At 46.8% G+C, this 25498-nt stretch overlaps 1 protein-coding gene across 2 annotated transcripts in view; it reads left to right on the plus strand.

Moving 5' to 3' along the window:
- The window catches only part of RGS14 (regulator of G protein signaling 14), a 292753-nt gene that overhangs the window by 233588 nt on the left and 33667 nt on the right, over positions 1-25498 (plus strand). For both annotated transcript variants that reach the window (XM_073566583.1, XM_073566629.1), the window contains 2 exons: positions 23384-23465; positions 25251-25303. In XM_073566583.1, coding sequence (XP_073422684.1) covers positions 23384-23465; positions 25251-25303 — 135 coding nt within the window. The remainder of the gene's footprint in view (positions 1-23383; positions 23466-25250; positions 25304-25498) is intronic.

A 25498-nucleotide genomic window follows, 5' to 3' on the forward strand; every position in this document is an offset into this window, starting at 1 on the left:
GTTTAGATTTCCCCTTTCTTTCTTTAGGCCTATGTATTTCTCCGGCTGTGATTGAGGGGTCTAGGGCATCGTAGGAACCCCCCACGGCTACTGCTAGTTGTGTTGATAGATTCAGGGGTCTGCAATCTGATAGTTGCCAACTTCTCTGGTTTTCTGGACTTAGCTTGTATTTCTGCTTTTGCCTCCTACGGTGACTCATTCATAACACCAGTCATTACTCCAGACATTATTCCGAACCGACTCTTTCACTCTCCGTATATCCAGACAATCATCCTGAATTTTTTCGCAGTCAGCCAAAGCCTTCTCCAACACCATCGGCATCCCAGAAGCCACCCCACTTGAATGAGCCAGGTTTCGGAATGTGGGTAATCATCTGAGATTCAGGGTTTCAATGCCCTCCAGCTCCTTGTCAACATCCCAAAATGGCGACCCTACCAGAACCCGGGAAAGTGCATCAGCATTGCTGTTCTCTCTTCCCGATCGGACCCGGATGCGATATTGGAACTTGGAAAGGCGAGCCATCCACCTCTGTTCAAGAGCCCCTAGTTTAGCATTTTCCAGGTGGGCCAGTTAGTTATTATATCATTATAGTCACCTCAGCACCTGTCCAACTCCGCAATCTTTTCGGTCATAGCCCACACTAGTGCCAAAAGTTACAATTTAACGGAGCTATAGTTGTCGGGGTTGCACTCTGACTCTCTCAAGTACCAGCTGCCATAAACAATCACTCTCTGACGTCCATCTTGAACTTGAGATAGCACAGCTCCTAGTCTATGCAAGCTTCCATCCATGTACAACAAGAAGGGGTATTGAACCGCGCATACGCCAAGAATCGGAGCACTGGTCAGGACCTTTTCAACGCTTCAAAGGCATCCTGCCTCTGTGGTCCTCACTTCTTGAGCCCCCTTTTCGTGCCCATCAGTAGCTCATTTAGTGGACCAACCAAATAGGCGAACTTGGGTATAAACCTCCGATCGTATCCGGCCAGACCTAAAAAGGCATGTACTTCCTGGAATGGCTGATCTTCAGGCACTGTGACTAGAGTTCATGCACACACACTTCCTCTTTCTTAAAGGGGTCGCGTGCGTTCCTCTAAAGTGTCCACAGCCAATAGCTGGGGCTTACTTACTATTTAAACAGCCTCCAACATGGAGGTGCCTGTGCAATGTTGTGAGTTTGTTCCTAACACACTTGTCAGTTCTCAGGTCCCTGTACTTGTATCCAAGTCAGCTGCACCCGCCAGTGCTCACCTCAATGGCAGCAGAGCCAGCTGCACCCGTCAGTGCTCACTTCAATGGCACCAGAGCCAGCTGCACCTGCCAGTGCTCACCTCAACTTTAGTAGAGCCTGCTGCACCCGCCAGTGCTCACCTCAATGGCTGCAGAGCCAGCTGCACCCGCCAGTGCTCACCTTAATGGTAGCAGAGCCCGCTGCACCTGCCAATACTCACCTCAACCCTCAACAGCAGCAGAGCCAGCTGCACCCACCAGTGCTCACCTCAACGGCATCTGAGCCAGCTGCACCCATCAGTGCTCATCTGTCCATTAGACTGTCCTGTCTGCACCTGCGGTTCCTGTGATCTTCTTTGTGTGTCTGCATCTGTTGGACATTTCCTTGGGCCATTCCAGCTATCCACTCATAGGGGTCAGCTGCCATCTACCCAAGGTCAGTCCTGGAGTAGTACCTGGATCACCTCCCTTGTCTCTCCACGGACTGCGGTGTTGTTAGCTGCTGCGTGTCCGTGGTTGGATTGGGTGAGGCTCCTAATCACACCCCTCTAGGTCTTACTTGGGCTTTGGCACAGTGGTTCCACCACCCAGCCCATTACACAAATGTTCCCCTTCCATCGTGCTATAAACTCAAGGCAGTAGAGGAAAAGTCCGTCCTCAATTATTTGGAAAATATTACAAAATCACCCAAATATATATCCACTTCAGAGAAGGTACCGTGGACAGAGTCTATTGGAGCTGAATCGCCGCTACCATGGAGTGGGCGACCCATTCCTAGTGAATAGACCCACCGACGATCCTAGGTTAATCTCAAGTGAAGACCTATAGATAGGGGGAGGGGGATCCCTGAAAGACCTAAGGACTGGGTATAAAAACGGGTCACCTCCTAGTAGAAAACACAGAGAAGGCTGCAGAAACCAATGGGATAAAGAAACACAGACTAGCAGGACCAGAAGTCCCAGCACTGCACAGGTTACAAACACAGAAGGCAAAGCAAAGCATCAAGCCAGACCTCAAGCGGATTATCACTGTTGTCCAGCAAGGATAGGGAGACAGGTGCAGGTTAATAAAGAGTGATACAATCACCTGACCCAAGAAAAACCCAGCATCAGAGGAAAAAGACCAGCAGCCTGAACACCACAAGAAAATGGCAGACTGTCAAACAAAACAGATTCTAACAGTACCTCCCCTTTAACGAGAATCCCCTGGATCCTCTAGGCCGGGCCTTATTCGGAAATCTTCTGTGCAAAGCTTTAATTTACCTTGCAGCTGAGACATTCCCAGCTTTCACCCAGGAATTGTCCAAGACCCTCCTCTGTGCCACCTGGAATGAAGAATGCGTGAAATCTCAAACTCGCAGTCCTCATCAATTGGAGGAGCAGATGGCATAGCCACCTTATCTGGCGTGTCAACTTTCTTCAGCAAAGATACATGAAAAACTGAATTAATTTTCCAAGACGAAGGAATGTCTAATCTCACCACTGCCAAGTTGACAATCTGAACCACTTTGAAGGGTCCTACAAACTTAGGCCCCAACTTTTTAGAAGGGATCTTCAAATGCAGATTCCTAGAGGACAACCAAACCATGTCCCCAACAACAAACCTCGCCTCCTTTCTTCTCTTGTCAAAATATTTTTTAGACCTCCTGTTTCAGATTATGGCGCAAACTGGTCCAGACCCTTTCCAAATTTCCTGAAAAATTCTCTTCCTCAGACACCACCGCCCCTAGAAAAAGGACCGAAAGATGGATGCTTCCCAGTACAACAAAAAAAAGGAGAACACCCAGCCGAAGATTATTATGATTATTGAGAGCAAACTCAGCTAATGGTAGATATTCCGACCACATCTCCTGATTGTCTGCTACAAAACATCTCAAAAACTGCTCAATGTCCTGGTTCTTCCTTTCGGTCTGTCCATTTGACTCCGGATGATAACCTGACGAAAATGACAAATGAACCTAAAGTCTGTCACAAAAGGCACGTCAAAAGCGAGCCACAAACTCTGGTCACCTATCGGAGACAATGTCTGTGGGAACACCATGGAGTTTGACAATCTCTTTCACAAATGCCCTGGCAAGTGTCTTAGCACAGGGTAATTTATTGAACGGGACCAGATGACACATCTTATTAAACCGGTCCACTACAACCCAGAGGACAGAAAAACCCTCAGAGACCGGAAGGTCGGTGATAAAATCCATTGCAAGATGCGTCCATGGAGAACTAGGAACTTCTAACGGTCAAATCAACCCAGCCGCCACAGCATGAGAAGCCTTAGACCTCACGCACACAGCACACTGACGTACCCACTTGACGATTTCTCTTAGCCAGCCCGGCCACCAGAAAGTCCAACCGATCGACTTTCTAGTTTCGGCAATCCCTGGATGACCTGCCAAACGGGACTCGTGACATTCCATAAACAAAGCTCTCCTCAGGGCTTTAGGCACAAATAATTTCCCTTACGGAGTGTTAGTTGGTGCCGCATCCTGGGCTTTAAGAATGCTATTTTCCAATTCAGCACCTAATGCTGCCACCACCACCCCTCTCTGCAGAATAGATTCCTCCCTTTCAGAAACAACCACTGGGGAGAAATTTTCAGACAAAGCATCAGCTTTAACATTCTTTGTCCCAGGGATATATGTCACAGAGTAATGGAACCGGGCAAAAAACAATGCCCACCTAGCTTGACGGGCATTCAAACGTTTAGCAGCATCTAGATAGATCAGATTCTTATGATCAGTAAAGACTTGTAAAGGACGTCTAGCACCCTCCAAAAAATGTCGCCATTGCTCAAACACAAGCTTAATAACCAGCAAATCTCGGTTCCCAACATCATAGTTGAGCTCCGCCTCTGAAAATTTCTTAGAAAAGAACGCACAGGGATGTACCCTATCCTCTCCCTTTTGTGACAGAACAGCCCCCACTCCTACTGATGAGGCATCCACCTCTACCAGAAAGGGCTTAGTCTCATCTGTCTGGATCAAGAGAGGAGCAGAGCTAAACTTCTCCTTGAGATGCTCAAAGGCCTTAACAGCCTCAGGGGACCATTGGACAGTATTGGAACCCTTCTAAGTAAGATCAGCAAGAGGTTTTGCGATAACAGAAAAATTCTTTATGAATTTTCTATAATAATTAGCAAACCCCAAGAATCTCTGACTTGACTTCAAGCATTCAGGTCCAGGCCACTCCAACACCGCCTGAACCTTCACCGGGTTCATCTCAAACCCATCACGGGAAACAATGTACCCCAAAAAGCTAATTTTCTGTACTGCAAACTCGCATTTCTCCAGTTTAGCAAAGAGTGTGTTTTCTCTCAGAATCTGCAAAACCTCGCGTACTCTCTGCCAATGTGACTCCAGATCGGGCGAGTAGATGAAAATATCATCCAAATAAACAATAACACTCCTACCGATCAACAGCCTTAGAATGTTGCTGATGAAATTTTGAAAGAACGCCAGGGCATTTATAAGACCGAAAGGCATTACTACACACTCAAAATGACTTCCTGGGGTATTAAAGGCTGTCTTCCATTCATCACCTTCTTTAACCCGCAGCAAATTATATGCCCCACGGAAATCAATCTTTGAGAACCACTTGACTCCAACCAATTGGTTAAACAAATCCGGAATTAGCAGCAAGGGGTAAGAATTGTGGGTCCCCCTCCCAGGGCTGTGGGGTACTCGGTACCGGGCCGGTGTCAGGGGAATGTGTCACAGCAGCGGTGACCCGGTTCGTGGCCCTGGGCACCCAAATCAATGGTGGTTTGTGATATAGATTAAGTGATATGGAATAGTTTGTGACGCCACCTGTGGTGTTTGGAAAGCAAGATGTTAAGTCAACGCTGTGTGCAGATCCTCTGGGGCTGATGGTGTGTTGCAGCAAAGATGGTGTAGCTCCCCACAGGTGAAGGTAATTGCAATAGATGAGGATAGGCGCAGGCGGTGTGAGGAATGCTAGTACCTAGATGTAGCGGTGCTGACGGTGTTGGCGCACAAATGAATGGAAGACACCAGGGCTTTCAGTTCCAAAGCTTTACTCACAGTTCGTGGTACACACTGGTGCCCGCTTCCATGCCGTGTCCTCCGGGGCAGAGACTCGATCAACCTCCCGGGCAAGTCAGGATTCTCCTCTCCAACACTCCGCCAACATGTACCTTTCCTGAACGACTCCTCTATTGCGCCTTTTAGTGTAAAGAGCTCCAGTACCGTGGTACTCTGAAGTTCCTCCTGTCAGATGTTCCTAACAACTTTACTTGTATGACAGACAGCTGTAGCCTCTCTCGGGGACTCCCTTCTCCGGAATCCTGGCTCTCTATTCAGTTGCTGTTGTGCCCCAAGTCTTAGATGGGAGAAGTGCATTTACAGCCTACTACTCCACCGGTGTCTGCTGCAGAACCATAAGTGTCCATACAACCTCGGGGACCGGCCCCGGCCTTGCGCTGAGGACCTATAGGCAGGGTTCCTCTTCCAACCCACATCTCCTCTGTGTTCTCCTACTCCTTCGTTCCGCACTGTTCCTTCTCTCTCTTATGGAAGCTTAGGTTGCAGTTCTACGTCTTTCTCCTTCTGTTCCTTTCCCGTGCCAGCTGGCTCAGGTCACTGAGGCAGCTGCAGCACTCCTTCCTCCATCCCTCCTTCCAGGGATCCCCACTCCTCCCGAGTGGCTTCCTTCCTCTCTGACCCTCTGTCAGACTGAACCTCCCTGCTCAACTCAGACTAAACTCCCCCCCAATCCTATACTTTCCCAACCTTTTATATGTCTCAACTCCACCCACCTTCCAGCACATCTCGTGTTACGAAGCAAGGACCCATGAAAGGTGCTCTGCTACCCTCTAAGCATGGAGTCGCAATGTGGTCCTGCTGAACTATCCCGTGTGTGGGGTGCAGGTGTTGGAGTGTGGAAAGGAGCTCCCAACTTACCTAGGCGGTAGGGCACTACACCTTAGGAGAAGGTGCAGTACCTCTGTGGCGACTGAGCCTCAAGGGTGCCACAACTGCGCACAGTGATCTTATTAATCTCTCTGAAATCCAGACATGGCCTAAGACCCCCATCTTTTTTTTTTTCCAAAAAAGAATCCCACTGCCACAGGGGACTTAGAGGATCTTATATGAACTGCATCAAGACTAGTCTGCAGGTATTCCTTTAAGGCCTCCCTCTTGGGAATCGTCGGATTAAATAAATGACTCTTAGGGAGAGTAGCACCTGGGACGAACTCGACAGCGAAATTGTAATCTCTATGCGGTGGTAGAGCTTGTGACTCAACTTCAGAAAATACTTTCCAGAATTCCTGAATGGCTTCAGGTAGCTCACTTTTCACAATAGCAGCGATGTGTACTTCACAACATTTCCCATAACACCCCTGACCCCATGATCTTATCGTATTTGACGACTAGTCCAGTACAGGATTGTGCATTTTTAACCATGGTAATCCCAGAATGACTGGAAAAGGCAATTTATCAAGTACTAACAAATCTAAAGATTCCTGGTGCTCCATATTCACAGTGAGTGGAAACCCGGTGACCTTTCGAGAAACGCACCCATGCTCTATAGGAGTGTTATCAATCGCCACTACAGGAAAAGGGGATGATAAAGGTACAGACTCAATCTTATACTTGTCTAGAAATTGTTGATCGTTCAAATTCAGTGCAGACCCCCAGTCCACCATCACTTGGAAATCCACAGTATTACCATGACAGATAGAACTACCAGAAAAAGAAACTCCTCTTTTCAAATTAAACTTACCGTATATACTTGTGTATAAGCCAACCCCCCTCCACAAAAAAATGGGAAAACTTATTGAGTCGTGTATAAGCCTATGGTGGAATCCATAGACTATGCCCCCATATGCTGCTCCATAGAATATGCCCCCGTACGCTGCTCCATAGATTATGCCCCCGTACGCTGCTCCATAGATTATGCCCCCATATGCTTCTCCATAGTTTATGCCCTCATATGCTTCTCCATAGTTTATGCCCTCATATGCTTCTCCATAGTTTATGCCCCCATATGCTGCCCCATAGACTATGCCCCCATATGCTGCTCCATAGTTTATGCCCCCCATATGCTGCTCCATAGTTTATGCCCCCCATATGCTTCTCCATAGTTTATGCCCCCCATATGCTTCTCCATAGACTATGCCCCCATATGCTGCTCCATAGACTATGCCCCCATATGCTGCTCCATAGACTATGCCCCCATATGCTGCTCCATAGACTATGCCCCCATATGCTGCAAAAAAAAAGCCATACTCACCTCTCCTGGGTCCATCGCCGCTGTCTGCCACTTCTTGCGTCAGTGACTGTTCAGCCAGCAGAGGGGCGGCGTGCACTAACCACGTCACTGCGCCCCCTGCTGCCTAAACATCACTGACACAGGATGCAGCAGAGACAGCGGTGAGCAGTGATGGATCGGGGGACAGGTGAATATCGCTATACTCACCCATCCTGCCGCAGTCTCTGCAGCCTCGCTTCTCCACTGTCTCCCTTCCTGTCTTCAGCGGCCACGTGGTACCGCTCATTACACTCATGAATATGTGCATGGCTTGGGATTCCCCCTGTGCAGTGGGGGAAACTCAACACCTAACAGTGTCTGCTGCATCGCTTCTGCTCATGTGATCTGCCTTCTCTTTATTTATAAACCTAGATTGCCTTCCAGTCCATGCTTGTGTATTCTGATTGAATTCCTGGCTCTGTGTTGCAAGAGACTGATCCTCTCCAGAGAATCCAGTTCAGCCCTTCCAGCAAACCTTCCCATCTCTCAGTGATACTCCTGCTTCAAGCTGTGTGTCTGTGTTTCTCTGCATCTGCCTCAGCCTGCCTGCTTAGGACATGTAAGCTTGGCCTGCTTCAGCTAATCTTGTTTGTGTGCAGTGGCAGTATATTTGACTGTTCTGGACTTCTTTAGAAACTCGCAGCTCTGCATTGCTTTTGGGACTCTTAGGCCGGGATCACACACGCGAGAAACACGGCCAAGTCTCGCATGTTAATACCCGGCACTGCCACCAGCACTCGGGAGCGGAGCGTGCGGCTGCATGTATTGCTATGCAGCCGCACGCTCCGATCCGAGTGCTGGCAGCAGTGCCAGGTATTAACATGCGAGACTCGGCCGTGTTTCTCGCGTGTGTGATCCCGGCCTTATTCAGAGACTGCCAGCCCTGTTGTGAACTGTGCCTTCTGATCAACATTTCCCAGCGTGTGACTCGCCCAAGAGACTCTGATTGGAGCAGTACCGCATATGAACTACTTTTGCAGCTCCCTGTTTGCTGCATTTTCTTGAACTTTGGCTCACGTGCTGCACCTAAGTTTGCTTGTATAATACAGACTTGTAAATCGTACTCTTGTTCAATTGGCTTATTTGTCTCAAGTCAAGAGGTTCCTGAGTATTCAACTAAAATTGCTACACATAGGGTTGGTGCCTGCATGGGCTCAGTCACCACTCTGTGTATAGAGAGTGGTGGCTGTAACCACGCCCCCAGTAGTGAATGACAGCCGCCCCTACTGCAAATCTTGCTGTCAGTCAGTGCAGGGGGCTGCTGCTCTCTATACACTGATCTGTAATGGAACCCCCCTGTGACTAAAACCCGAATGGTATTGGGGGGAATAAAATTAATTTCCTCCCGGCAGTGGGGGTCTAAGTGTGGGTGCCGGGCAGGTTGAGAACATTATTAATCTGCAGATTGACCCCATATCTACAGGTTAATAGCGTTCTTTCACATGACAGGTTCCCTTTAAGCTGTTCCCTTCAGAAGATTATTCCGTTGCAGATGAGAAATTTCACAAGTATTAATTAATTTAATAAGAATAAACTAATGTTTCCCTTTGGTACGAAATGTTTGAGTCAATAATGACAAAAAGACAAGAAAACTATCTGTGCTTTATTAGTATGGCTATTACAATTATGTAATTTCCCCTTTTGTTGTAAGATACTTAAGAAAAGTCATTATGATGCAGAAGCGTATTGCACAATAGGAAATGTTGCCAGCCACATGTGACACACACAAATTGTTGGAGTCAGAAATGAGTCAGGGTTTCATTATCTGTCAGATCAGTTATGTTCTGATGAAGGTCATCCAGTGTATTAGCATCACTCTGTACTAATATCCTGATAAGTGATTCCTCCGCAGTAAATGTGCTGTGACTGAAGTAATGTGACAATTTTAAGAATCCAAAACATATTTATATTTTGACCCAGGATATACATCCAAATCGGAAAGTGAGACTCTAGAAAAAAGGCCTTATAATCACGGCCTCTGTAAGTTGTGCGAGACTGTCATTGCACCATCCTCTGACACCATGGTGAAAGGAACTAAACAATCAGGAAAATGTTCAGAAATCCGTTTCTATAGGAAACGAAAATAACTTTTATACTCCTTTTTCGTTGCTATTGGAATCAATAGGAAAAACTATAATCAGTAAAACGTTTGTTTAGGCTTACTGTTTAAAGGGAACCTGTCATGTAAAATAATGCTATCATCCTGCCAATGTGTGGCTAAGCTGCAGGTTAATAGTGTTCTGACACGATGCTACTTCACTGAAAGCCCTGCTGCCGGGAGGGAATGAACTTTATTCTCGCCAGCAGAGTTCAGCTTTCAGTCATAGGGGTGGCACCAGGATGGTTTCGGTCACTGCTCAGTGTATAGAGAGCGATCGCTGTAACCGCACCCCGGCACTGACTTACAGCAGGCTATGCATTATGGCCAGCTGTCAGTCAGTGCCGGTGCACAATAACAACCACCTCTCTATACACAAAGCGATAACTGAACCTGTGCCAGCGCAAGCCCCATGACTGGAAGCCAAACGCCGCTGGGAGCAATTAAGCTTATGTCCCGCCGGCAAAGGGCCTCTCCATGTGGGAATGTTCAGGACACTATTAACCTTCAGATTAACCCCATCCCATATCTACAGGTTAATAACATTTTTTGACATCACTGGTTCCCTTTAAATTTCATTGAATATCACAAAATGTCATAATAATTACATGACTGGTGATTTAGTCACTCTCGAAAAACGTCAACATAGTCTGCCATGCTGCTATGGTATGTGCACAGTTGTTAATGGGTAGTTGGAGATGATAGGTATCAGCCAAAAAAATGATGCACCTGAAAGTTTCCTCATGTCTTTGAACAGTTACACTAAAGTCTATGTACAGCTTAATACAGAATCTTCTTCTACTGTTCATTTCCTTCCTACATGCAAAATCGAGAATATAACTTAGTCTTCATCAAAAATGTTCTCCTGCTTTAGCGCTGCAGATAAGTCTTTTTATTTTAGATGAATGCTTAGCAAAACTGACACATTTCCAACAGACGACTCCTGATTTTGACATTTCTCTCTGATCTGTCCCTTACCTTCTCTCAGTGTTGAAGATAACAGCAGGAAAGGGTTACGGATTTCATAGTAAAAACAAAATGAAAAAAAGACATATCCATCAAGTTCAACCGATGGATGGGAAAGAATAAAGGAAAAGGGTATATGTACAACCATAATGCATGTTTCATGCTGCCCTAAAGGAGCAAATTTTTCCCTCCTGATCCCAATTGCCAATCTATTGGACCAAATTTTCACAGATCTCCACAGTGTGGACAGTTGAGAGTGCATATACAGTCTTGCAGAGGGCACAGAAAACTTGCTACAAATAGGTAGAATGTATATTACAAGGAAATAAGTACAGTGTTACGCATGCGTGTGGTGCATGTGGTTTGTGGACCCACTGTGCCACGGGTCTGGGCTTATTTACAAGGGGTATAGTTAAGCTGCTACATGGTGTTCACTGGAACTCCTGATGGTGGAGACTGGCTTGTGTTGCAGGTAGCTGCCAGGTACCACTCCAAGGCAGTCCCCGGTACTGCAGCTGCTGAACCTAGTGGTCCAGTATGTAGACACGGATAGGACTTTGGCTCCATCCAGACTAATGGGTTCTGGATCCTCCACAGAAAGGTTACTGACATGGACTCCAGCTCCATTCAGACTGCTAGATTCAGAATCCACGGGTAAAACGATTACTGACATAGTCTCAGCCAGGGCTGTATCAGAGATTGATAGGACAGTCTGGATACATGGATAGACAGAAGTTCAGACACACGGTCTCAGAAACTGATTCAGGTACTGGCTACAAACAGACCAGGGGTTCACCAGGTTCAGGCATTGGCCGTACTAGGCCGAGGGACTAAGTGTTCAGGACTGGCCACACAAAGACTAGGGGCTTCAGGTTCAGGACACTTGCCACACCAGGCCCAGGGGACCTCACAACTCACTACTGTAGTAGACCATCATACTACCTAATGATTCTATGTTGCTTTGCCACCTCCCTGTTGGGTAGGGTGCCTTTTAAACAGGATGCAATTTTAAGCCAATAAGTGGATTCAGTGTAGATCTTATGTAGCAATGAGCTGGATGGACACGAATGATGCATATGAATTATATTTATTATACTAAAGGGAAATTTTGTCTTAACAGTTGTAGTAGTCATACCGATGTGATGGGGATCCTGCAGTTTGGGAATAGGTTTGGCAACACAAACAAGTCTTTTTAGATCATTATTTTATACTAGCTATGAACCCGTTCTATGCCCGGGTGGCAAGCATTTTTATTGGTATATGGTCTCCCATGCTGGTATGTGCTGCCCCCCTCCTATCCTGGTATGCATGGCCCCCTCATCCCTATAATGGTATGCATGGCCCTCTCATCCCTATCCTGGTGTGCATGGTACCCATTCAACCCTATCCTGCTATGCATGGCCCCCTCATCCCTATCCTGGTATGCATGGTACCCCTTCATCTTTATCCTGCTATGCATAGCCTCCTAATCCCTATCCTGGTATGCATGGCCCCCTCATCCCTATAATGGTATGTATGGTCCCCTCACCCCCCCAATCCTGGTATGTATGGCACCCCATTCCTCATCCTGGTATGCATGGTCCTCTCACCCCCCTATCCTGGTATGCATGGTATCCCATCATCCCTCTCCTGGTATGCATAGTACCCCTTCATGCCTATCCTGGTATGTATGGTCCCTGCACCCCCCAATCCTGGAATGCATGGTCCCCTCACCCCAATTCTGGTATGCATGGTCCCCTCACCCCCCAATCCTGGTATGCATGGTCCCCTCACCCCCTAATCCTGGTATGCAGTTGGGCCCAAATGGTTCTGCAAACTTGTGGCCTCTGTTCACTCGGGATGCATTCTAGTTGGCACTGGGTAGCCCCCCTATATGGTGTTACTAAGAGGTTGTGAGCCAGAAGCCCTGCATTCCCTGTGTGAACACTGCCACATGCGGATTATTTTTGCTGCACTGGTGTACCACACGGCCAATCCCTGATTGTAGGCTGGCTGTGTCATTTGGTATTTATGCACCTGTGCAGCTGCCATTTTACTTGGGTCCGCTGCACCCTGGATTAGTGCAGATGCATTTGGGCCTGTCTGGTTTGTAACTGAATTTTTTGGAGGATTTTTTCCTCTTTTTGTGGTTTTCATGGTATCCCATTATCCCTCTCCTGGTATGCATGGTACCCCTTCATCCCTATTCTGGTATATATGGTCCCCGCACCCCCCAATCCTGGAATGCATGGTCCCCTCACCCCCCAATTCTGGTATGCATGGTCCCCTCACCCCCCAATCCTGGTATGCATGGTCCCCTAACCCCCCTATCCTGGTATGCATGGTCCCCTAACCCCCCTATCCTGATATGCATGGTCCCCTCACCCCCCCTATCCAGGTATGCATGGTACCCATTCAACCCTATCCTGCTATGCATGGCCCCCTCATCCCTATAATGGTATGTATTGTCCCTTCACTCCCCCAATCCTGGTGTGTATGGCACCCCATTCCTCATCCTGGTATGCATGGTCCTCTCACCCCCCAATCCTGGTACGCATGGTATCCTCTCATCCCTCTCCTGGTATGCATGGTGCCCCCTCATCCCTATCCTGGTATGTATGGTCCCCACACCCCCCCCAATCCTGGTATGCATGGTCCCCTCACCCCCTAATCCTGGTATGCATGGTCCCCTCACCCCCTAATTCTGGTATGCATGGTCCCCTAACCCCTGTATCCTGGTATGCATGGTCCCATAACCCCCCTATCCTGGTATGCATGGTCCCCTCACACCCCAATCCTGGTATGCATGGTCCCCTCACCCCCCCTATCCAGGTATGCATGGTCTTCTCACCCCCTATCCTTGTATGCATGGTCCCCTCACCCCCCTATCCTGATATGCATGGTCCTCTCACCCCCCTTTCCTGGTATGCACGGTCCTCTCACCCCTCTATCCTGATATGCATGGTCCTCTCACCCCCCCTTTCCTGGTATGTATGGTCCTCTCACCCCTCTGTCCTGATATGCATGGTCCTCTCACATCCCTTTCCTGGTATGCATGCTATCCCTCACCCCCCTATCCTGGTATGCATGCTACCCTCACCCCCCTATCCTGGTATGCATGGTCCTCTCACCCCCCTTTCCTGCTATACATGGTCCTCTCACCCCTCTTTTCTAGTATGCATATGGGTCGCCCTCACACCCAGGGCTGTGGGGTACTCGGTACCGGGCCCGATGAGCTTCAATGGGAGATGTCACGGCAGCGGTGACCCGGCCCGTGGCCCTTAGTGCCCATTATAAAAGGGGGTTGTTTCAGTATGCTTGTGGTAGTGAAAGTTTATAAGTGATTCGTGACGCCACCTGTGGTGTTCAGCAATGTGGATGTAAGCCGTCGCTGCAGACAGTTCCTCTGGGACAGATGGTGTGGTGCAGCAGTGATGTTATAGCCCTCCACAGGCAGGGCTGTAGTCCCAAGGCAGGGTAGGTGAAGTGACACGTAGATGGTGTAGTGTCAGGCGCAGAGGATGCAGCAGTGCTGAGCAGGTTGGCGCAGGAATAAGTGGAGGACACCAGGGTGTGTAGTTCCAAAGCTTTGCTCAGTCTGTTGTACCAACAGGTGCCTGCCTCCGTGCTGTGTCCTCCGGGTCAGGGTCTCAGTCAACCTCCAGGTCAGATGGAATACTCCTTTCCAACACTCCGCCAACATGTGTCTTTCTGAACGTCTCCTGTTATAGCGCCTTTAAGTGAAGTACTCCTAGTACTGAGTTACACTGAAGTTCCTCCTGTCGGATGTTCTTATGAACTCTACTTGTACGGCAGACAGCTGTAGCCTGCTTCGGGGACTCCTTGCTACTAAGTCCCGGCTCACTATCCAGTTGCTGTTGTGCCCCCAAGTCTTGTGTGGGAATAAAGTGGTCACTACTTCTATTCCTCCGGTGTCTGCTGCAGGACCTTTAGTATCCATACAACCTCGGGGACCGGGCCCCGGCCTTGCGCTTAGAACTTCTAGGAAGGGTTCTCTTCTAACCCACGTCCTCTATTCCCTTTTACTCCTCACGTTCCGTACTAATCTTTCCTTCTATGGAGAATCAGGCTTTCAGGCTGCACTGCTCTCTCTCTTCCTTTCCCGTGCCAGCAGACCCAGGTCACTGGGATCTGCTGCAGCACTTCCATCCATCTATCCCTCTCTCCGGGGATCTTCTTCTCTCCAGCTCTCTAACCAACTGACCTCTAATCCTAAACTCTTCCCGCTCCTTGTAATGTAAACTAACTCCACCCACCTCCCAGCACGTTTCGTGTTCCAAGCAGGGAGCTACCAATGGGTGCTTTGCTATACTCCAAGCAGGGAGCCGCCAAAGGTGCTTTGCTACACTACTTTGTGGTGTGGGGTGCAGGTGTTGGAGTGTGGTCAGGAGTCTCCATGTTACCTGGATGGTGGGATACCACACCTCAGGAGGAGGTGCAGTACCTCTGTGGTGACTGAGCCTCAGGGGCGCCACACATAATCCTCTCACCCCCAATCCTGGTATGCATGGTCCCCTCACCCCCCTATCCTGATATGCATGGTCCTCTCACCCCCTATCCTGGTATTCATGGTTCTCTCACTCCCCAATCCTGTTATGCATGATACCCCCTCATCCCTATCATGGTATGCATGGTCCCCTCACCCCTCAATCCTGGTATGCATGGTACCCCTCACCCTCCTATCCTGATATGCATGGTACCCCTCACCCCCCTTTCCTAGTATGCATCGTCCTCTCACCCCCTATCCTGGTATGCATGGTACCCCTCACCCTCCTATCCTGATATGCATGGTCCCCTCATCCCCTATCCTGGTATGCATGCTACCTCTCACCCCCCTATCCTGATATGTATGGTCCCCCTCATCCATATTAAACTGCACACATACAAAAGAAACAAAACATTTATACTCACCTTTCTTCCCTGTGCTCCAGCACTCTCCTGTTCTGCTGGAGGCTGGGGGAGGAGTGTGGCGCCAAAGTATGCGCATGCCCATACCGCGCTGTTCAGTGCCATATTGCTGAAGACACACTGCAAATGTGTCTTCAGTAAAATGGCGCCGGATAGCGCTATGCGCGATTCCGACAATGAACTCCTGTCTCGGTCTCCAGCGAGAAGAGAAGCGCCGCGGCAACGCTCATCCCGGTCAGGTAAGTATGGTGTCGGAGATCGCGGTATTCATTCAGTGTCTACGCGTACCGCCATCTCCGGCGCCATACGTTAGGTGTCTTATTCTGTCTGGAGCCAGATTGTGCAGGTGTGTCACGCTTGCGCAGTCTAAAAAGGCTTCGGACAGAGTGACGCTTACAGTATTATAGAATAAAACAATTCTGAAATAACTGGTCTGCTACGCCCGTAACTGTGCTGAAATGGAGATGGTTAATTATAATGTGTACTGCACTTAATCTGTATACATTACCAGGGACCATACTGGATTATTCATGCCTGTTTTAGTGATAATTGACAGCCGATATTGATCATTTGAAAACTGCATGGCTTTACTGTGGTTTATGTTGTACATTTCTTAGACCATACATGACTGCCTTGTGGCTTTGTGTTATGTAATTGTAAGACGTAGAAGTAACACGAAATTAGAAGTAAATATCTGTAAGTATGGAAATTGATTACAGATATTGGACTGGATTACATTTATAATGGTTTCTGTAGATGAAGGAGATAAGAGGGTTACAATCACTAGTATATATCATGTCTCACTCTTCTAGTAATCCTATATATGGTAAGAATATTGGACAGGTCCTGAGTAGCACATTAAACATATGGTAATCTAATTAGCAGACAGAATTTACTGCATATGCAAAAGCTGAAACCATTAAAGGGGCTTTTCAGTCTGGGGTTCCGTTTACATGAAATTTACAAATCACAGTGGTTGTTTAAAAGCCGGTTTACACAGGCAGACGACACTAACCAATGCAATCTGAAATATCTCCTACAGATTATTCAGTGTGTATAAGCTGTCATTGTTCTCAGCAGAACAGATACTGATTACTCAGATTGATGTAATGCCGAAAAACGTTGACTTTTAAGGCCTCTTTCACACATCAGGTTTTCGCCGTCAGGCGCGATCCGGCGCTTTTGACAGAAACCGGATCCGGCGAAATGCAATGCCGGATCCGGTTTCCCCCCATTGACTTGCATTTGCGCCGGATCGCGCCGGATGGCCATGCGTTTCATCCGGTTTTCGCCGGATCCGGCAATGTGTCGCGATCCGGCGTCTGGAAAAAACGGCTACTGTAACGTTTTTTGTCTCCGGCGAAAAAGCCGGACACGCCGGATCCGGCACGTCCGGCTTTTTCACACAATGAAAGCCTATGAGCGCCGCAATGCGCCTGATCCGGCGAAAGCCGGATCCGGTGGCCGGATCCGGTTTTTTGGTCTGAGCATGCTCAGTAGCTCTGCCCACAAGACATATATAAAAGCAAGACAGTGGGACCCACAGCCACACCCAACATGCCACCCAAGAAAGCAACCAAGCGCAGCAGGAGAAGGCAGGAGACCACTGCAGCACCATCAGCACCACCACCACCCCAAATGGAGCAGCAAATGGAACATGCTGAGGAGGGGAGGCCAGCAGCAGATGAGAGACGGTAATTATCAAATCCCCCATTCCTCCAAACTAGGGCTATTGAATATCAAGATATTAATTGGCCCTTTGTTTCTCTTTATTCAACAGCCGCCCAAGAGATGCAGCAGCAGCAGAAATGGCATCACTGGCAGCAGCAACAGCAGCAGCAATACCCACAGCCATGGAGTCTGGCCATCAACAGGACAGCACATCTTCTTCTGGGAGCCCTCCCTCGCATCGTCAGCGTTTGACGGTAAGTTTTTATTTCCAAAATCCATCATCTCTTTAATATATGTCTATTCATTGCCTTTTATTTCAAAACAGGATTCACAAGATGAAGAGGAGCTCCCAGAAGAAGAAGGAAGGGGTGGACAGACACTTGGAGTGGGCTCACAATTGGTAAGTTTTTTGCATCAAACGCAGAAACACAACATCACACTACACACAACACATAGAAAACAATGTTCTGCAGACCACACACAGCAAACAAATGCCTACATCCAAAGACATAACATTTTTTGTTTTCTTCTCTAGTCTTCCCAATCTGGTGCTCGGCCAAGAGGTCCTCGCAGTGCCTCCCAGGGTCGTCGGCGACAGCAACGCGGCGGTCACCAGCGTGTAAGTATAAATATTTTTGCTTTGTTTTTTTGCACTTTTTATTTCATTTCTTTTGTGGAGGCTAATTATGTTATTTTTGTCTTTTTCTTTAACAGCCTTCACAGCGTGCTCCCGACTCTGACGGTGAGGATGGAGGACTCGATGTGGACCACCTCATCGATCTCGTCAGAGAAAGGGAGCCGCTCTGGAATATGGCTGACCGCCGCCACGCTGACCTTATCGTTACCCGACGACTCTGGGAGGAAATCTGTTCGCTCCTTGTGGGCCGCTGGGAGGACCTCGATGTTCGGGCCCAGATTAAAGAGCGTAAGTATATACAGTACCGGTTGCTTGATGCAAACCAGTGTTTCCCGAACTCCAGTCCTCGTGGTCCCCACGGATCATGTGTTCAGGATTTCTATTTACTATGGAAATCCTGAAAACATGACCCCTGGGGACCATGAGGACTGGAGTTTGTGAAACACTGATGTTGTATACTAACCACTCCTTTCTCGTTTCAGGGAACAGAATTGTGAATCGGTGGCGGTCTGTGAGGGATCGTTTCAAGAAGGAGTTCAATAAAGAGATGCGGGCCCCGAGTGGATCTGGAGGACGCAGGAGCAAGTACAAGTACGCACAAGCCCTGTCGTTCCTCCGGGAAACAATGGTCACTAGAAGGTAAATATTACACACCACATGTGAAAAAAAATGTTAGATGTAACTTTTTTTTTTCAGCCAGGGCCATACCATGTCAGTATTTTAATTGTTTTTTTTTATCTTTATTCCACAGCACGGTGAGCAGCACTCGGGAGCCTGCACGATTGGACCCTTCTGAGGCGATCCCTGAGGAGACCGGCACCGAGGGACACTTCGACCGCCCCGGTACATCTGCACCTTCCCAGCCTTCCCACACATTCGACCCATCTGTCCCATCCACCAGCACAGGAGCATCGTGGCCGCCTACATTACATGAAGCTGCTGGTGAGGAGATCGCTTTCCCTTTACCCCACCCTTCTGCCCCTGCCACCTCTAGTACACCTGCGGGTACTGGGCGGCAGCGGCAGAGGGGTCAGGAAAAGAGTTATGCGCCACAGTTCTTGCATCTGAATGCATCTTTCCAGAACTGTCTAAAAGTCTTGTCAGAGCAAATCTCCGCAGGCTTTCAGCAGATCAACTCCAGCATTCTGGAGGTGAAGACACTTCTGCAAACCATGCATTCAGAAGCAAGATCTTCGCCAAACCACACCTTTTTCAGGTCTGTTGTGGAGCGCATGGCAACACTATCTCCTACCCAGCAGATGCATGTAATGCATTCGTGCCACGGTGCTCTACAGCAGGTTACCTCCCAACCTCCACCTCCCACCACTGTAGTTCCTCCACCTGCACCCCCTCCAGCCACTTTCCATCCTCCCCCTCCTATTACATCTGCACCCCCTCCAGCCACTTTCCATCCTCCCCCTCCTGTTACATCTGCACCCCCTCCAGCCACTTTCCATCCTCCCCCTCCTATTACATACCAGCAACCTCACCAGTACCAGCAACCTTCCCAGTACCAGCAACCTCCCCAGTACCAGACATCTCCCCACTTCCAGCAACCTGCCCCGTACCAAACTCCTTCCCCGTACCAAACTCCTTCCCCGTACCAAACTCCTTCCCCATACAACTTTCCATCAACATCATCTGCTCCTACAGTCCCTGCCCAACCCTCCACTCCACCGCCCACCACCTCTTCTGCCTCCCACGTGTCCACCCATTCTGTAGCTTTTTCCACACCATCACCTCTAACTGTTCCTTCCCCACCACGATCCCAGTCCTCTCTCCACACTCCCATTGTCGAAGTGTCCCGCAGCCCCTCCAGCAGTATTTCCACCCCACACTACACCGAGTTATAATGTTATTTTTGTAATAAAAATGCCCATTTGGTTGGTTTCAAACCTTTATTAAAAAAGTTTTTTTAACTTTAAAAACAGTTTACACAAAAAAAAAAATTTTTAAATAAAAGTTAAATTATTGTTTACACTGGTTGTCTGTCATTTCTTTCTGCGGCGAAATATGTTTAAAAAAAAGGTTAAATACAGGGTATTTAAAAGGTAAAAAGGTATTCAAAACCAGGTATATAACTGTGGGTAAATTTTAGCTTTTTGCCACAGTTGTGTTCCTGGTTGTGTTTGAAGCAAAGTATTTCACCTGAAAAGTTGTGTTTATTGTTGGTGATTTCCTAACAATGTACACAACTTTTGTTAAAAGGTGAAATACTTTGCATAAAACACAACCAGGTACACACCTGTGGCCTAAACCTAAAAATAGAGACCATGACAAGATAGCCAACTTTGGTTGGCAAAGGTATATACTGTTGGTCCAGAAGGTACACAAGTTTGGTTAGGGCACAAATCTTTCACACTCTGTCATCCTGCCAGTGTACTCTGCCTTGAGGTGACATAAAGTATAGTGCAAAATTGTCCCTCATTACTGAAACCGTCACAGCACTTCTAGTGGTAATATTTCCAATGACAACATCCATCTTCGCCAGTAACTTGCTCTTCTCTCCAACCTGCACTTTCTCCTCTACAACCTGTCAAAGAAGGGCTGTAGGAACATGCTATATATAGTTTTCCAGTAGCCAATCCCGTTCGGAAGGCCACAAGGGTCAATTTTAAAAACCTGATCCGGCGTAATCCGTCGAAAAACGGATAGAAAAACGGATGAACCGGATGAGACGGATCCGGTTTTGTCTGTCAAGAACAAGACGGATCCGGCAGAAAACCGGATCCGGCACATCAGGTTTTACAAAAGATTTGCCGGATCCGGCCTTCCGGCACGACGCCGGATCGCGCCTGACGCCGAAAACCTGATGTGTGAAAGTAGCCTAAGTCTGCTTATAAATCATGTGACCCGACAAGTGTTTTGCTTGTTCATAGGGTGATTTGCAGCCTGTTTACACTGCAAAAATATCATTAAATGAACGCCCTACTGCAGTGCATAAATATAATGCACCTAAAACATCTCCATTCATACTTTCTTTTTCTTGATGTAAGTTGAAATAATTATCACATGAGAGAAGCAGAGCTGCTAAAACAGTAATAAAACTGTATAGGACAGCAAAGCACAAAGGAACATCATCATTATCAGATGATGCTCAAGGTCTAACACATGGCATGTCATCCAATTTGCAGATCCCATAGCAGACTAAAGTGCACATTGTATGGAACTGAGATACCAGATCTATACACTGTATTGTGGCCTTTCTCAGGCGCTGCAGCTCAGTTTCTGTTGAAGTGAATGGAAGGAGAGCTGCGGTACCGTAGAATTGCTAATGCACAGCCATTTGGGTATCCTGGTTCCATAACTGTTTACTTCCAACCGACACGGGTCCTTCACACAATTATTCCATGGGAGATGTACACCCACCAGTCTGATATTAATTTTGATGACCTGTTCTGAGATGCCATCGATATCAATATCTAAGGGTGCATTTACTCTGCACGATTATTGGGAACAAACATTTCCCGACAAGCTCATAGTGTAAACAGGCTGCTAATCACCCGAGAAACAAAAAAAATCTTTTAAGAGTACCTGTCACCAGTCTGGAACTGGCCATTTTATGGACACCCTCAGACTGATGATTTTTCTAAATATTATACATTAGCAAGAGTGGTCAGAAGTGTCCTCAATGTTCCCCTAAACGATCCAACTTTCTAGCAATAAACTTGTCCAAACTTCCGGGCTGTGGGATCCCAGCATACAGAGCAAGATCACACAACCCTTCATAGTCCTCCTTGTTGTAAAAGCACAAGATCTTGCATTTTATCTTGAGATCTTCCTCAGCCTTTACTAAGCAGCTACTGAACAGTACCAGCTCTAACGATGCTAGCATTTGGTAACCGCCTTATAAAGGAAGTTCACACTATCGTATTTTTAGTCCAAGTGATGGCTGGGATAAAACAGACAAACCTAGGTCCAATGTTACTTAATTGCGCTTTGTCATCCTTTGTACTTCTCTATTGAACCATATCCTGGTTCGTCTCTGTCCAAATGCTGATGGTTCTGTCCTTGCTTTCATTTTCTTGCTTTGTTTCCTGTTTTCTCTTTTGGTTCTGTCCTATCACATTTTGGGATGGACTTTATATAATTACCTCTCACTGACTTTCTTTGCTGGCTATACTCTGTGTAGATGGTGTTAGTAGTTCTAGCTCCTCAACTAGGGATTATCTTTAACCCCAGTTGCTTTTCCTGTGGTCAGACTGTGAGAACTCCTCCACTTCACCATTCCCTTTCTTTTATGTTTGGGATTCTGGGAGGATTTTCAATTAAACTGTCTATTATTTGGTTCTCTGTATTTATCCCTGTCTGTGCTGTATGAACATGTTTAGTATCCTACCCTAGGTTCTCATGTCTCCCTGCATGTTTTCCTTTCCCTTTGAAGGATTTGTGTTGTGGCTTCCCCTCTGGTTCCTCAGAAGGTACAAGAAAAACCTCAATGGACTTTTAGGGAGCCAGGTCAAGGATGTGCTTTTAGTGTTGTGCTTAGTGACGTTCCTAGTCCGTACAAGGATGAGTTGGGCGCAGGTATAGCGTCTTACGTCCTTTCTAAGTTATTTCCTTCTGTTACCCTTTTTGTGTGAATGTAGGGAAGGTGACCTGACGGACGGACTTGTCAGCAAGTAGGTAGGATGGTTTGCACATTTTAGACAGATAGCAGTTATGACAGTGGGGATACAGCTAGGAAAGTGTAGGTGACGTGCAGTACCTTGGGTTGACCACTAGATGGCAGGGAGGAGTGTAAGTTCAGAACTTAGCAGCTTAGGGCTTTAGAAACCGTTGGTCATGGGGGCGGAGTTACAGGGAATCGGGAAAGTTATAAATTTGACAGGAGGGTTCCAGAAAGTTCCAGTCCCCAGGAGGTGCTCAAGAGACAAGGAGTCTGTGACAGTGTGTGCTGTGAGGAGAGCCAAACCAGGTGACTGAGGAGAGAGAAAGTCAGGGGGGTGGTCCTGACATGAATTACCGCAGTACAGACGAGGCCCCAGGGAAAAGCATACCGTATTGAAGACGAAAACTGACCAGTAAAAGTGCTGATGGTGTACGGGCCTAAGGCACAGTGACTGTGCTGACAGGATCGTCGCTCAGTGAAAAAGGGACGGTACGTGTGTTTACGTCCCTGGTGGAAAAGTACGGTGTGGGTAGCGAGGCCTGGAAACGGAGGCCCGAAAAGGTATTACGTGTACTGCTGAGGCCATCAGTCGGACGGTAAGAAATAAACTTGGACCTGTTGTACCCGAAACCTGCCTCCATCTTTTGTCTGTGACGTCTGTGCGCGGTATATAGAGGGACCAACCCCCAGCCCGGCCCACGATCCTACATGAACACGTTCAAAACAGGTGATAGTTACTCTTAAAGCTTGCTTAAAAATCATTGATCCTGGAAGCACATTATGCTGTATAAACAGGACCTGTGCTGCTGAAAACAATGACAGCTTATACAAGCTGATCATTCTGTCCAAATTATAAGTGCAGTTGGCCTGTCTAAACAGGCTATTAAATGACTGTCGATTGGCTTTTATGTAGTCATATATATTTTTTCTTTCTATTAATCTAATGAGAACTCTTCATTGTAAATGACTGCTTGTGAAATTGTTTTCTTTAAACAGATGGGTGAGACACAAGCTTTAGACCAAGCTGCTTCAGTCAAAGAGATGGCAGGACAGACTCTTGTTTTGCAAGTTCATTCAGGTAAGACCATAACCTCTGTTAGCAGCTGTTGTGAACTTAATTTGCAGTCAGCAAATATTTATCATCAGGGTAGATTTCCATGTAGGGGTTGGTATATGACTGAGTAGTGTGCTCATCTGCAATAAGAGTCGTCGTAGCTTTCTACTGTATAATTAGAAATTCATTGTAAATTCATTGCTCATTTTTAATGAATGAGATTGATATATTGATAACAGTAAGGCCTAACGGGGTGGCCTTGAACAGTATCACCAAGAGGTCTATGAAAAATTTATATTGATTGTCAAGCGGGTGCCGGTTTTGCAAAACAGCTCCTTCAGCTTCAAAATCCAGCTGTAATTACAATCCGCCAAATGATTTGTGAGTTTGGCCACGTTCACATGTTCAGTATTTGGTTAGTATTTTACATCAGTGTGTGTAAGCCAAAACCAGGAGTGGATGATAAGTACAGAAATGGTGACGTGTTTCTATTATACTTTTGCTCTGATTGTCCCACTCCTGATTTTGGCTTTCAAATACTGATGTAAAATACTGACCAAATACTGAACATGTGAACGTGGCTTTAAACAAAAATTGTCCACCTGGTTTTGAAGATTTAAAGAAAATTCAACAGCAGCTCCATTGGGACTTGCTATTTGTCTTTGTTCAGACATTGCATTTTTGCTGCATTTGTTTCTGCAGCCAAAACCTTATCTCTTGGCAATAAAAAAATGTTGCAACTAAGACACAGGTTTTGCTGCTATAGTTGCAGCTTTTTGGTGCATTTTTTGCTGCATTTTTGAGGATCCTGAAGTTCAGCTTTGCTTCCATCTTGCAAGCATGAACAATACAAGATGTTAGGCCACCAATGCCACCAAGATGTATGTGAAGCCATAAAACATTTTGGGAAAACAGGGAAATTTGATGAAATTATTAACGTGAACGTTTTTTTATGTCTGAAAACATAGTGGCTATTATGAACAAAAAAGCTGCATTTCATGTATGAAGGGTGGCCGTGAAGTAAGGTAACAGCTTTCAGCCTGGCAAGGAGGGTATTAATCAGAGCAGCAGCACAGAGACCAAAGGTAACCCTGAAGGGTCTGCAGAGTCACCAAGCAGAAATTTGAGTACCTATGTTCACACGTTGCAGATTTGCCTGCAGAATTTTCTGCACAGAATCTGCATCTCTTGGCAGAAAACGCAGGTAAAAATAGACAAAAAAATAAATAAAAATGAAGGCAGCACTCCATGTTCTTCAATGTGGAAACATTTATTCAGACCCACATGTATGAAAACGCCAAGATGATTGTCTGTAAAATGATGGTAGTCTCACGTTTGAAGCAGTAGTGGATGGTGAGATATGGAGCCTAAAATTCAATAGTTCAAAACATTGCTACCCTTTTGCTTGTCGGTAGAGTTGAGCGACTTTGGTCGGATCGGGTTTCATGAAACAAAATTTGTTTCAGATGAAACTGGTCCGATTAGGGCAAAAAAAGTCGGAGTTTCGTCCGAAACCCGACCCCAATGCAAATCAATGGGGAATAAAAGTCGGCATTGAGCGGATGCCATTCATCCACTCAATGCAGACTTTTATTCCCCATTGACTTGCACTGGGGTCGGTTTTCGGACGAAACTCCGACTTTTTTTGCCCTAATCGGACCAGTTTCATCTGAAACAAATTTTGTTTCATGAAACCCGATCCGACCAAAGTCGCTCAACGCTACTTGTCAGTGTAGGTCATTATATGTGTGTCTAATGTTGATTTGGATAAAAAGCTAATAAAGTAATCTGTTATTTGTACAAATACAGATATGAAGGACGTCACGCATGCTTTAGGGAGTACAACTGATGCGCACAGCAAGGTGAGTCTTACAAATAAGTCAGGAACTTTCTATGAAAGTTAAATTGTTTTATCGACAATGTTAACCATTGATAAATGCATTTAATGGATAACCCCTTTAATAAACCTGTAATTAAAAATAATGTATTATCAAAATTTAAATGTATATATACTTCTGATTTACCAAAATCTAGCAAATTTCATGTTTTAGGTGGAA

Source organism: Dendrobates tinctorius, unplaced genomic scaffold (assembly GCF_039654945.1).
Source record: "Dendrobates tinctorius isolate UK_male_01 unplaced genomic scaffold, ASM3965494v1 ptg000001l, whole genome shotgun sequence".
In the NCBI taxonomy this organism is placed as follows: domain Eukaryota; kingdom Metazoa; phylum Chordata; class Amphibia; order Anura; family Dendrobatidae; genus Dendrobates; species Dendrobates tinctorius.